The following is a 13,777-nucleotide window of genomic DNA, read 5'->3' as shown; positions in this document are numbered from 1 at the left end:
GCATTACAGGTGCATCCTCCATCTGGTGGCATGTAACTTTATTAACAATCGGTTTCGAGGATTGTTCCATCATGTCCAAATGACCTCAAAGATGTTTACGGTTGTGAGTGGTCCCCTCCCTCAAGATCAACTGATGTGCTACTCGTTAACTGAAGTCTTATTGTTAAAGACCTCATGTGACCATTGAACAATTTACCGCTAGTTCGACGACAAACTTGATTTAATAATTTCTTGTAAGATTTCCTAAATAAATGATTTCTGTATCCATATATTATTGGGTTAATCATAGAGTTCAAGTAGGCCATGATTTCAACAATCGTTCTCACAGCAAACATAATATCGAAATCATACCAATGTTTTATTTCATAGATATGTTTGAAAACTGTAGGAAGCCAACAGAAGATAAACGCGCCTAAAACCATCGCCATGGTGATGGTTGCTCGGAGACGAGCGGTTACTTCTCTTTCGGATGGCGTAGAATTGCTGCTAGCATTAGAGATATTAGTCCGCAAATGTGAAGCTTTCAGTGCTACCAGCAATACGCGTACGTATATTCCAACAACTATAATAAGAATGGTTGGAATTAAAGCAATAATCGCCAAGGAGTGTAGAGTAACAGACTTGGCTTTATAACGATGTCCATCACATATAGATAAATCAGCTGGATTCTTCATACTTCCTAGAACCGGAGTCAGACCAAACAAAATGGCGACGCTCCACGCAATAGCGATGAGAAAGTAACACCGTCTACTCGTCAAGATGGATTGGTATTTTAGGACTTTAGTAACAGCCAGGTATCTAGATAAGCAAAATATATATACAACTACTTTTAACATATACGCTGGTAGAAAACAGAAAACTATTGTTTATCTTAAAGGCAAAATAAATATTCAAACGAGATAAATGATTTAAAAAAAAATAAATAGATACACCAATAATTCTGAATAGCTCTATTCGTCGAGAACAAAAGTTAAACTGATGAGAACTTTAAGTAGAAGTTGTGAAATAACATAGTCCAATTTGGTCGAAAGTTTTAGAAGTTAATTTGAAATTTGGTAAAGGAAATGTTGCAACGTTGATATAAAAAAAAAACAGTTAATAATACAGAAATTGCTTGCTTAAAGTCGATTTATCGAAAAACTAAAGTGGTAAGTTGAGTTAAAATATTTTTAAGTTTGAGAGCAAGTTTAAGCCGTCTGGCCTGCCGTATCATCAAAAATGTTTTATTTCTAGGCAATCACCAATCCTCGTCATTATTCTCTCCCCTCCTCATCCCTCCTCATCCTCCTCCACCCCGTCCTCCCTCCTCATCTCTGATAGCTTCCCCATGCCACTGTAATAGTACCGAAGTTTCTACCTGGCAAATTCCAGCTAAACTGCTTCAAGCATTTAATCATTAAAGCATTTCCTTTTTCTTCTTCCTGTCTCTTTGAATAAAAATGCAAGCCTGATCATTTTCCTTTAATTGTGACCTTCTTTATGCTTACCTGTCTGAGCTGATAACCACGAGGTGGTTGACTGAGGCTGCACACAGTGTATAAGCTGGTACATGAAGGATAGGCCGTGTCTTAGCCATACATGTGAATGTTGTTACTACGAGCCTAGCTATCACTGTACTAGGTATAGCAATCAACCCTGTCAGTAAATCCACCAAAGCCAAACTCGCTATGAAGTAATTATGACGTCGCTTCCGTATTTCGACTTCTCGGTAAAATGATATTAGTACCAATAGATTTCCAGTGACTGAAAAAAACATAATCGGAAAATAAAAAGAAATATAAATTGGAACCCAAAATGGATCCACGCGAAGATGGGGCCAGTCATCGTTCCCGATGTCAAGATCACGTGTCACATTCATCATCTCAACTCAATAGTGGTTGAATTATTACAAAGTAAATGTTGTATAAATACCGTCCTTTCAAGATAAATGTTTAGTATATTGTCCTCTAGATAAGGAAGAATGTTTCACCATCAGTTCTGTAATCTCTTCACATTGCGAGCCGGATTACTCTCTTTAGTCAGTCAGTAGCTGTCAAATGAATTTTGAATTTTCATATTTTTAGTCCAACAGACTCCAGAACATTTCCATGATTCTGAGTAATATCCGAATAATATTCCACGTGCGTACGATAATTGCCTATATACGATAGTTCATGTTATCTTTGAACAATTCCAAGTATTATAGATCATTCCAATGACTCACCATTCTATATATAGCTGGCGTAACCATGGCAGTAAAGATTCCAATTAATAAGATATGAATCGAACATTCATACTTTTAACGACATCATAAACAGAGTATGACACTAACGAGAAGTCATGAGCTGGAAATATTTTAAGATTATAACCCTCCATCTAGAAGAATTGTAGGGTGATATTCAGCCTCGTTAAATGAGTCATTGATATCGTTGCTTATACCGTATTATCATCGATCTTACGACTAAGCTTATCGCGATTGTCCGCCCGATAAATAATAATTCGTAGTAAGTCAAACCCCAGTTAATAGCACTGGTTGTTTAATATGTGGTCCGGAGTAGTAGGAGTTCTTTCCTCTCCGCGTAAAGTATAATTTCCGGTAGAAACAATCAATCAGCATGATATGAAAGTATTTTGTGAGTCAAAAGAAATCTACAAATGTCAAATAATTCAGATTTCCGCTTGGTAATATTATTTGAGGTGACGTGTAAGGATTTAAATATTATTTGTAGAAATCACCAAATATTGAAATACTTAATGACTCGACGGAATATCTGAAATTCACCTTTACTGAAATTTTTTCCATGAACTTGCTCGTTACCTTCTCTATATCTCACTCTTAATTAAAAAGATACGGTTTGTTCCTCCATGTAGAGGCTGTTTCCGGCTTCTTGTATATGCACATCCAGTATTCACGCATTTACAATGTTTTTTTCTCACGAAATTATTCACTTATACCCAATGGTAAATACTTGATTGCTCCTGCGTACACTCAGACATAGAAATTAGTAGTCTATGTTACCATTTCACACAAATTTTGCGTCCATAGCACGAATTAAATCACTCTCGCTAGTTTCACGATGTAGTGCCACCATACAAACATATCTAACTTCCGAGAATGGATGGAGTAACGGCCGATGAATTAGTTGCATATCTTATCCTATTAAGTCATCTACTGTGTTCCAGTCTCTGTACGGGTATACTTCAAAGCCTGCAGATATAACGTCTTCTTGAAACTGAAAGCATATCACAAGTTTACCCCGGACGTGAGCTAAAAGTTGATCCAAGTCATGTCCGCTTGTTGTTCAAACTTGTTTTCTTATTCCCCTTGCTTTGGTCTGCATGATCACAGAGCATGCGCAGTACATCTAAAGTCAATTGTACTGAATCGGTCATTTGAGTGCAACGATTACATTTCTACAAATTAATTGAATAAACTGAGGTTTGAGTGTGCTATTTCCTTGTACCCTTCAATCACGCTAGAATTACTTCATGTTGGAAATATTCATCAAAACATATACGTGCGTGTTTGATGGTTAAAGTTCATAAAAAGCACTAAAACAATAGACATATGAAACTTCCAGAAAACAAATACAATTATTTCCATATCAAATAACTGCTCATTTTCTGACGTCACCTGAAAAGACTTTCTCTTCGTGTCAACAGACAATTTCGTTAATTTTTCTAACAATAAAAGAAGAGTCTTGTATTTTTACCTGATACAACAAATTCATATATTGGCCTGGATGCCCGCATGTATCATATGTTTGTGATTGCAGTCTTTGCAGATATGAAATATAAAATTCCATGTGCACATATATATTGATGTCAATCTTAGGAGCAAACTTAAGGAAGAAGTATTTCAATGACAAAATAATAACGATCCAACAACAATTGGCATATAGTCACTATAGACTTCTCACCGTCTGATGTTTTGTTCCTCTTGATCCAAAGAAGTAATAAATCACTAAAAGAGCCAAATCTATGCGATTATGATGCTGGAATAGATGCCGCGGACTTAGTCGTTGGGATTGAGCCAAAACTATGCGATTATCATGCTGGAATAGACGCCGCGGAGTTAGCCGTTGGGATCGAACCAAATCTATGCGATTATGATGCTGGAATAGATGCTGTAGAGTTAGCCGTTTGGTTTTTAATAAGGGTGCCCTTTCGACAATTGGATGAGCACGACATTAAGTGATGATCCCCGCCTAGCAAGTTAAATGCAAAAACACTCATTTTAGCATTTATAGAGGTGCAGCATCCTAAAAATTTGGCATATTTTTCAAGTTAATATATTGAAGACTGGAATATAAATAGTTATTAATATAACAATAGCAGTCAAACTCTTTTTTGGACTTTGACAAAACAAGACAAAAATTCTGCCTACAGTAATCTTTGAAGCACCGTACGCAGATTGCCCCATCGTCCATGATTTTCCACGAACAGATGGTCGCCTTGTGTCGAGTCCTGATCGCTGTGGAGCCTTACGTTTAACGTTACTGATAGAGATTGTGTTACCAGAATTATGAAAGGTCTTTTTTAAACATTTTCCAATGCATAAATTCACTTTTTTCAATTCTGATTCTTAGATCTCATTTAAGTAACGAATAAATGGCTTAATTTTATGGGCAAAACCGAGTCTCCATTTTGTATCCTTTTTTTAGCTGAGACTTCATCAATTGAACATTTAGTTTGGTCTTCGCACTTGAAGTCTAATATCTTGCTTAATTGTGAACAGGCATTTTTGGCAGAGATTTTAGTTTATCCCTAAAGAAAGATTTGCTAATTTAGATGGCTTTATGTTTTTTTCTCTAAAACGAAGTGTTTCCATAACGTACAATAGAATATTACTACAAAATGAAACTCTTTCACTTCGGCACAAGTTTTTTTAATGCGATTAGCACGTGCTTTTGGTACTCAATTGGGCATTGCGTTGGACATGTAGTAGGCTTTTTCTATGATATTCTGAAGTTTCCTTTCCCTTGGCTGTATATTCTTATATTTGATCATCTCGTAAGAACTAAGTCATATATTATCTTCTCAGTTTATTTCATTTTTCTGATTTTTTTTTTCATTTTTCATTTGTTTACTTTCTTTTTCTCTCTCTTTAAAAGAAAGTAGTTGTTTTCCAAACAAAAGAAAACGTTTAGGGATCGAATAGCCGATGACTATAGCTGATTGACGTAAATCTATAACGGTGATCAGTATTAAATGGTCCCAACATTATTATGCTTAAATTGCTAAATTTCTTAACAGAAATTTCCAGGTTCTTGACCTCTAAGTTATTCGCAGACACTGACTTTGTATTCATATATGAGTCGATTAAATCTCTCGATGAGAGGGAATGTTTTGACGGTGGTGCCAAATGCGTGTTGATTTTTTTTAGAGTGAATGACTGACCATTTTTTTAATTACTACGCAGGCTACATTTGCCTAAACAGGCTAAGTGGGGATTTATATGAACAGACGAAACATATATAAGATATTGTCAGTGAGATCTCTTCCAGTAAGAAGATACCTCAATCATGCATGTTATTGATTTATCAGATGTATATTCAGTGGCGTAGGAAGGTACTTTTGAGTGGGGGGGGGGGGGCTGAAGACTGATGGCCGGCCTGGGGGAGGGGTCTAAGGGGAGGGGGTGTCCCCCTCCCCTTTGGAATTTTTTGCATTTCCAGGTGGCCTCAAATGCAATTTGGTACAATATAGCACACTTCAACACTCACTCCATTTTGAAAACTTAATTTGTATTTTCACCTGGCCTTAGATGCAATTTGGTGCTCCAAATGAGATTTTTTTTCTCATTTGGAAATGAAAAAGGGGTTTTCTGACTTGCGAAGCGGGGGGGCGGAATGATACTTCCGCCCCTCCACATTTTTCACTGGGGGGGGCTGGCGCCCCCCCAGCCCCCCGGTTCCTACGCCCTTGTGTATATTCATAGCTCAGACTAACGGCCTGTCGATTTGATGATGCAGGGGGCCTGCGGGTGGGGAGGATGGATGATGGATAGTGTTGCATCATTGTGAGGCGTTGGAACAATAATTCCACTGAAGCTGTCCAACAGGAAGTAATAATAACACAACCATCTACAATTGGTGCGCGGGGAACGTTCTGACATATAGCACTTTTTTAAAGACATTTTATTAAAGTTTTCTTCATTTTAGATTGCAAAAGTTACCCATAATTATAAAATTTCCCTTTTTGGGCTTTTATAGTCAGCACCTGTAGATGCCCACATATATGGTATGCTCAGGCTTTGTGAGTCTTGTAGACCAACGTTATTACATAGGTGCTCCCGGCCTAGGACAATTTCTTTTACAGCTATTTTTAACAGTGAATTTCTTCAAGTCCTCTGGTAAGACGAAGTTCGGTTTATGGCAGAGCCAGAATCCGGAACGATTATTGAAGGTGTCGGAGACGATGTTATCCGTGGACTTGTTGGTGTTGTTGTGGTCATTGTCCCCATTCTTGTCACAATGTTCCATAGGTTTGTTTACGATCATCGTAAAATACCAGGCCTAACTTACTTTAGTCTACGTATGTTATCTTAAAGTATGCTAGACTGTGTAATGGGACTAGTTTCGCGAAAATAAAATATTTTCCTTTCTTCAGTTTCCACAGTTAAAAATTTGTGTTTCATTTTGCCGTGTAATAACAGCCAACTTCTCTCATCCTTACCTCTGCTCAACGAGGCCTAAATTTTAGGTTTGTTGATAGTAGTTTGGGGAGGAGGACAGTCCCTTGTTTGTCTTGTGACCTTGTGAAAGCTTGAGTGGTAATCTTGTGGGCGATGATGTAGGGGTGTAGGCACAGAGTTTTTTCGTACAGCAGGTAGGAGAAAGAATAGACAGTGAGAAAAGTATGAAATTAAGTATGACATTAGCTGCTAATGTGAACTCAGTTCCAGTCCAAATCCTTCCCCATCCTGACTACATAAGATACATGTGAGTTGTGACTAATGATCTATATAATATATGTTTTGGGCAGTGGCTCATTTAGGGAGAATAACTATTTAAAAATGAGGCTTCATTTCCTTCTCACAACTTGAATATACAGTGTAGCTAACTGGACAGTTCTCATGCCTGTAGCTTGTGACATCACTCCCTCTCAGCATAACTAAAAAGTGGAAGTCAAATACACTTTGGGTATCTGTGACAGTATTTATATCATGCCTTAAAGGCCTCGACATACAATACTCCCTAGAGGACAAATTGATGATACCACTAAGCGATACAATGTGTTAATATCTGTCTACCAAAATCAAATGCAAATATTCATGATTGGATTTAATATTTGTTTGTCAAATTTCAATACATCTTAGTAACATTCTTGTTTGAACTCGTCCACAAAGAAAAAAAGAACAATCCTACAACCAAGCTTCTTAGGATTTCATCTTAATGTTACTCCCCCAGGTTCACCAGACACCAGCAAATTCATCCTGAAAATGTGCAAAGGGTCCAAGAAACCAGACAACATTTGAACCGCAATGATGCTGCATCAACAGCTAACACAAGTGGGGCAAGTGACACAAGAAATCAAAACAGAGGTCCAAGCTATACCGTAGATGGCACATGTCCAGTTTGTCTTCAGGAAAGACAACTATCTACTGAAACTAATTGTGGCCATGTCTTCTGTGGTGAGACATTTTTACTTCTTTTCTTCAGGAGCATGCTGAAGTTGAGTTGTTTACTTGCTTCTTTACTGTCACTTACTCTCTCTACTGAAGCAGTGATTAATAAATGAACAAGTGCATGCTCCCAACAGTTTGACAGCCCTTTACCAAAATGTATGTCTTTGCTTAATTTTCTCTTTTTAAACAGTTGGTTAAAGTAGTTTACAAATCGATTTAAACTTTGGTTATTACTGCCTTGCCAAGGGTAGGTGTTAAAGAACTTGAGGTCATTAGGAATTAAAAGAAACTACATATCAATAACTGTTTAAGTTAGCCTCACCTTTGCATAAATCAAGAAACTTGATTCGTCCCTGCAGTCATGAAAGTTTTCAATAACTAAGATCATAAATGCAGTAGAGAACAATATTTTAGTACCTTGGAGAGAAAACCCTTAAAACTTATAACAATAGAGATATTAACGCTTTGAAGTATTATCTCGCAAATTTGTGGTTTTGCAAAATATCTGCTGTTTCTTTGTTTAGGAGATTGTCTAATTGCTTACTGGAGACATGGTAACTGGTTAGGAGCCATCGCTTGTCCAGTCTGCAGGCAGCAGGTGAGTTATTTGTGTTGTGAAAACTCAATAAATACTAGTATGCTGTTAGTTGTAGAATTTCAGGATACTTATATGTATGTTGCCTCAAGTCACAATTTAATTTTTTGCTAAGATACTTCATCAGAACATGCCTGGCATGAGTTAGAGATCATATCGTTTGTAGGTTGTTGGAAAGCAATCTCTCTGTTGTTGACTTTGACACCAAAAAAAAAACAATGTATGATGGCAGCAAACAGGTTTACTCTTCTTCTTTTGGTGCCTCAGGTGACGATTCTCTTCCCCGTCTTTCAAGAGGACCCTAATTCTGATGATGCTAATCGGATGATGGATGACATAAATAATTATAATCGAAGGTTCTCAGGAGAATCAAGGCCAGTAAGTGATAGATCTGAGGATATGTATTGCCCTCTCTTTAAAGGTCTGCTGTATAGACCCCTACTATAGCACGCTATCATGGAAACGTCTCTTGAGATTAAGTGATAGAGAGGATATTAGAGATATTGCACCTCCTTAAAGGTCTGCTGTATAGATCCCAACTACAGTATAGCATGCTATCATAGAAACGTATCTTGAGATTACATAATAGACCTGCCTTGGAAGTAAAATGACCTCTTTTACCAATTAGTCTGCAACAGCTTGCCACATATTTTTATCTTGTATGAGGGTATTTGTGTGAACGCTGTATGATTAACTACACTGTAGACATGAACATATTTCCACAGTGTCTACAAAAAGAGCCTAATTGTGTTAAGAACCTACTCAGGCTAATTGTACAGCCTGAGGTCGATTTATTACGGTGACAGGTCGATTATGTAATCAATAAACTTTCCTAGCTATAGAGTGCTATAATTGGAGCCAATAAAACAGATCTTTAAAAGTCTTATTCCCTCCTTAAGCTAACCTGTCGATGTCAACCTCTGGTAAAAGTGGCATTGAAGAACACATGTTTGATATTTGCAGTACCTGTAAGAAACAGCCCAGATTATAGTGTCCTTTGGCAAATTCAAACTTGCAGTAAACTTAAGTTCTGTTAAAGTGACTGTACTGTACATTAAGCTAGATATTTAACTTCAAAGTTATTACATGTGGTTTGTTTAGTAACTCTATGTTACTTTAAAATTGAAATCAATATTTCTCAGTGCTTACACCGGGCAGTAAATTCATAACTGTGTACCTGACCAATAGAACTGGTGCATTACCCAGGTACCTGCCGTGACATGGCATACTCTAACAATGTTTGGTATTCTTAACATGCACTGAAATAGTTATTTTTGATAATATTTCAAGTTAATGATAGTTGCCCTATGCCCCATTTCATCCCAAATTGTTCATTTCTTCTATATTCTTTGACTTTTCACAGTTTATGGACTACATCTATGATCTGCCTACGTTGCTGAGACATATTTTCCAAGAGTTTTTCTCCTTCAGTGGCCTTGTTTGGATGTTTCGTTTCCGGATCTTTGTGTGTTTCGTCGCAGCTCTTCTCTACTTCATCTCACCTCTTGACATCATCCCAGAGGCAGTCTTTGGAGTCCTAGGTCTTCTAGATGATGTTTTTGTTATTTTATTACTTGCAATTTATGTCTCAATAATTTACAGAGGAGTTATTGCCAACCGAGGCAATTTTGATACATAGCAGGTACTTACTAATAGTTCATAATGCTAATTTGATAAGTTAAGATTATCAACAGTTCCCAATTTATTAAATTAGTTCTGTAACAAGTGAAGCTAATGCTAAGCATTTTGTTGTGGTCTTTACTTTCACATGGATCCAAGATCCTTGGAAGTCTTCTTGATTTTTCAGGACTGATGGATAAGAATGTTCATTGGGTATGCTATGTACTCTCTGAAGCTTCTTGTCATGCTCTCCAAGAGCAAAGTTAACAAAAGTTAAACTAACATACATGGCCTAGGCTAATGGTTGGATCTCTAATCACTGGTTAGGGACAGCCACACTGGCAGGTTAACATATATGGCCTAGCTAATGGTGGGATTTCTAATCACTGGTTAGGGACAGCCACACTGTTAACATATATGGCCTAGCTAATGGTGGGATTCCTAGTCACTGGTTAGGGACAGCCACACTGTTAACATATATAGCCTAGCTAATGGTTGCATTCCTAATCACTGGTTAGGGACAGCCACACTGTTAACATATATGGCCTAGCAAATGGTTGGATTCCTAATCACTGGTTAGGGACAGCCACACTGTTAACATATATGGCCTAGCTAATGGTTGGATTCCTAATCACTGGTTAGGGACAGCCGCACTGTTAACATATATGGCCTAGCTAATGGTGGGATTTCTAATCACTGGTTAGGGACAGCCACACTGTTAACATATATGGCCTAGCTAATGGTTGGATTCCTAGTCACTGGTTAGGGACAGCCACACTGGCAGGTTAGCATATATGGCCTAGCTTATGGTGCATTCCTAATCACTGGTAAGAGACAGCCACACTGTTAACATATATAGCCTAGCTGATTGCTGGGATTCGTAACCACTGGTTAGGGACAGCCAAACTGGCAGGTTAGCATATATGGCCTAGCTAATGGTTGGATTCCTAGTAACTGGTTAGGGACAGCCACACTGGCAGGTTAGCATATATAGCCTAGCCAATGGTTGGATTCCTAGTAACTGGTTAGGGACAGCCACACTGTTAACATATATGGTTAATGGTGGGATTCGTAACCACTGGTTAGGGACAGCCAAACTGGCAGGTTAGCATATATGGCCTAGTTAATGGTGGGATTCGTAACCACTGGTTAGGGACAGCCACACTGACAGGTTAGCATATATGGCCTAGCTAATGGTTGGATTCCTAGTAACTGGTTAGGGACAGCCACACTGGCAGGTTAGCATATATAGCCTAGCCAATGGTTGGATTCCTAGTAACTGGTTAGGGACAGCCACACTGTTAACATATATGGTTAATGGTGGGATTCGTAACCACTGGTTAGGGACAGCCACACTGGCAGGTTAGCATATATGGCCTAGCTAATGGTTGGATTCCTAATCACTGGTTAGGGACAGCCAAACTGGCAGGTTGCTTCTCCAAGAAGAAGTGTAGTACAGTATTCACAGACTAACAGCAAACATACCTTTAATATTAGTCCTAGCTTCAGCTACTTTTTGCACGATTTTGTAAATCTTTTCCTCTCTTAAATAAATATCATGTTTTCTTTGTTGCAACTGTATTGGTTTAATCCCTTGCTTGCAACAACTGTAAATCTTATATCAGTAATGATTTAGTAATAAATTTATAATTGTGGTGTATGAAGGTGGCTGATAATAGAATAAAATGTCTAGAAGGTATACCAGTAAGACATATGGCAACGATACTGTCAAACAAAGAATGTAAATGTACTAGCAATGTACTAGAAAGCAAATATTACATAAAGTAGCTTGTTCAAGCAAACAACATGGTAGCTAGCAATGTCAACAGTAGCATGTTAAGATAACAGACAAGGTAGCTAGCAATGTCAACAGTAGCATGTTAAGATAACAGACAAGGTAGCTAGCAATGTCAACAGTAGCATGTTAAGATAACAGACAAGGTAGCTAGCAATGTCAACAGTAGCGTGTTAAGACAACAGACAAGGTAGCTAGCAATGTCAACAGAAGAATGTTAAGATAACAGACAAGGTAGCTAGCAATGTCAACAGAAGAATGTTAAGATAACAGACAAGGTAGCTAGCAATGTCAACAGAAGAATGTTAAGATAACAGACAAGGTAGCTAGCAATGTATACACAGGGTATCATGTAAGCATTTGGTAGTTAATACTTAATTCAGTCAGCCTATAAAAGAAAATAAGTTAGTAAGTACAATAAACATGTTAGCTAGCAATTCAGAAATACAGTGGTATAGAAAACAACATATGTAGAAGCAGGTATTGAAATAGCAAAAGCTGTTACTTCAGTAACAATCAGAATATTACCATACTGGAAAACACAGTCTTGGGTGACATTGGGTGTTAACTGAATTTGCTGAATGGAATGTTCCAAGTGATGAATGAATGATGTTTCTCCTTGATATTAATAATAATATTAGTAATACTCACACCTACTGTACTGGCCTAGGTGAGGGTTGAAGGATGACTCAGGCTAGAAGTTTGGTCTTGATGTGTCTGATCCAGGATAAAGTACACAATTGAGTGAAAGTATTGATTCTAATGCTCTCTTGATTTCAAGATATTCACCTTATACATATGCCAGATCTCTGGATTGCTCCTCTAAGGCTAAATTGATGATGACAACAGTTCTCCAGTGCAGGCCTAAATGTTAATTCATTGTCCTATCAATAATAATAACTCATCTAAAATATGTTCTTTAAACCTCATGTGAACAACAGAGCACCCTTGGATGACATTCAACATTACTTTTCCTTGACAAAGTCATACTGCATTGTGAACACATCACATGAGACCATAATAATCTCTTGTTTTCCCTTTAATTTTTGTGTTGCATCAGAGCAACTGTGACCTATTGGTCCAGTCACTTTAACTGAAGAGTGATATCCTAAAAATTTAAATTGTTTATAGAAATACAATGTTGCATAACAGCAGGGTATTTTTCAAATATAGAATTCATCCTTTAATATATTCCACATCTGACTACAGTAGTACCTCCATTTATATCAGTCTCAGATAAAGTTCACTAGTTATTATTTTCTAGGAGTTTTATGTATTTGCTCCAAGTCTCAAGAAAAAAAAGTGCCTTGCTTTAAAGATCTATCATTCTAGGTTAAACCACCTCCACCTAAACCACCTCCACTACAGATTTGATCTCTTAAAAGCTTCACAGATATTGCTGGCAAAATAACTCTGAATCACAGAGAGAAAGTAACCTTTCTTGAGCATTGCATCTCAATATTCCGTACAGTCTGAGTGGTTTGCTTTGTACTGACCAGAACCACCATTAATGAAAGGTGACAATATTACTCCAGGAAGTCTGCGGACATGATTCCCCCCCCCCCCCCATCCCTGTATGTTGACAGGTCTTATTGTTCCTCACTAAGTACAACATGGGTTTATTCCAGGCTATAAAACTATACCTGCGTTGCCTCCACCTGTGGGCCATAAATGAACTTTATATTTGTGGTTGTAAACATCAGTCTAATTAGGTTCAAGCTTTCTCTACAAATAGGATCTTGCCCAACAGAAGAAAATTTGAAATTAGTGAAGTTTCTTTTTACAAGTTTGGAGATATTCCCTGGACAGTACACAAAGCGTGGATCATTTCTGGGATCAGTACTTGAATTGATGCCTTGCAAGTCTTGTGGGTTTACATTCTCTGTTAGACCCATCATACGTATATCTACTTGCTTAATGTTACCAATTGTCTGTTCTAGAGAAGAAGCTTCTCTGTGTCTTCATTTAACCTGAAATAAACCATATAATTTATATACTGTTTTGGTTTTACAATCATACATAGAAAATATGACTTAAATAATTGTTTTTGTACTATCATGAGGAAAAATTACATTTTTTTTAAGTTCTCAATATAACTAAAAGCTTTCAAAGCTTGCAAACTTGATATCTTTTTCTAAATAAATCTGTTTTGAGATGA

The 13,777-nt window shown here is 37.4% G+C and overlaps 2 protein-coding genes across 6 annotated transcripts; one reads left to right on the top strand and one right to left on the bottom strand.

Moving 5' to 3' along the window:
* Window positions 1-16: 16 nt before the first annotated feature.
* Window positions 17-2,867, bottom strand: LOC139957000 (adenosine receptor A2b-like). 2 transcript variants are annotated; one of them, XM_071955246.1, is made up of 3 exons: window positions 2,204-2,867; window positions 1,488-1,743; window positions 17-798 (listed from the first exon to the last, which is right to left on the bottom strand). In XM_071955246.1, exons 2-3 carry the CDS (start codon window positions 1,574-1,576, stop codon window positions 96-98), a joined length of 792 nt encoding a protein of 263 aa, XP_071811347.1. In that variant the 5' UTR covers window positions 1,577-1,743; window positions 2,204-2,867; the 3' UTR covers window positions 17-95. The 2 variants fall into 2 exon arrangements, with proteins under 2 accessions (XP_071811347.1, XP_071811346.1); XM_071955245.1 differs by having other exon boundaries at window positions 1,488-2,867.
* Window positions 2,868-6,086: 3,219 nt separating this feature from the next.
* On the top strand, window positions 6,087-13,777 carry LOC139956953 (E3 ubiquitin-protein ligase RNF170-like). 4 transcript variants are annotated; one of them, XR_011789433.1, is made up of 6 exons: window positions 6,087-6,466; window positions 7,392-7,615; window positions 8,134-8,207; window positions 8,472-8,582; window positions 9,568-10,608; window positions 10,738-13,777. XR_011789433.1 is itself a non-coding variant. In XM_071955242.1 (5 exons), the coding sequence occupies exons 1-5, from the start codon at window positions 6,354-6,356 to the stop codon at window positions 9,841-9,843; spliced, it is 798 nt and encodes a 265-aa protein (XP_071811343.1). In that variant the 5' UTR covers window positions 6,087-6,353; the 3' UTR covers window positions 9,844-13,777. The 4 variants fall into 4 exon arrangements, 1 of the variants encoding a protein (XP_071811343.1); XR_011789434.1 differs by having other exon boundaries at window positions 9,568-11,062; window positions 11,254-13,777; XR_011789436.1 differs by having other exon boundaries at window positions 9,568-11,633; window positions 11,766-13,777.

The sequence above is a fragment of the Apostichopus japonicus genome, chromosome 2 (genome assembly GCF_037975245.1).
Source record: "Apostichopus japonicus isolate 1M-3 chromosome 2, ASM3797524v1, whole genome shotgun sequence".
In the NCBI taxonomy this organism is placed as follows: domain Eukaryota; kingdom Metazoa; phylum Echinodermata; class Holothuroidea; order Aspidochirotida; family Stichopodidae; genus Apostichopus; species Apostichopus japonicus.
This window is presented reverse-complemented; position numbering and strand designations above follow the sequence as displayed.

Bases quoted from the DNA above. Each gene is read 5' to 3' on its own strand.
- LOC139956953 (XM_071955242.1), top strand. From the start codon at position 6,354: ATGGCAGAGCCAGAATCCGGAACGATTATTGAAGGTGTCGGAGACGAT. The intron at 6,467-7,391 runs GTTTGTTTACGA...TTACTCCCCCAG, and splicing joins CTTGTCACAATGTTCCATAG to GTTCACCAGACACCAGCAAA. The intron at 7,616-8,133 runs GTGAGACATTTT...TTCTTTGTTTAG, and splicing joins TTGTGGCCATGTCTTCTGTG to GAGATTGTCTAATTGCTTAC.
- LOC139957000 (XM_071955245.1), bottom strand. From the start codon at position 1,861: ATGATGAATGTGACACGTGATCTTGACATCGGGAACGATGACTGGCCC. The intron at 799-1,487 runs GTAAGCATAAAG...TTGCTTATCTAG, and splicing joins GTGGTTATCAGCTCAGACAG to ATACCTGGCTGTTACTAAAG.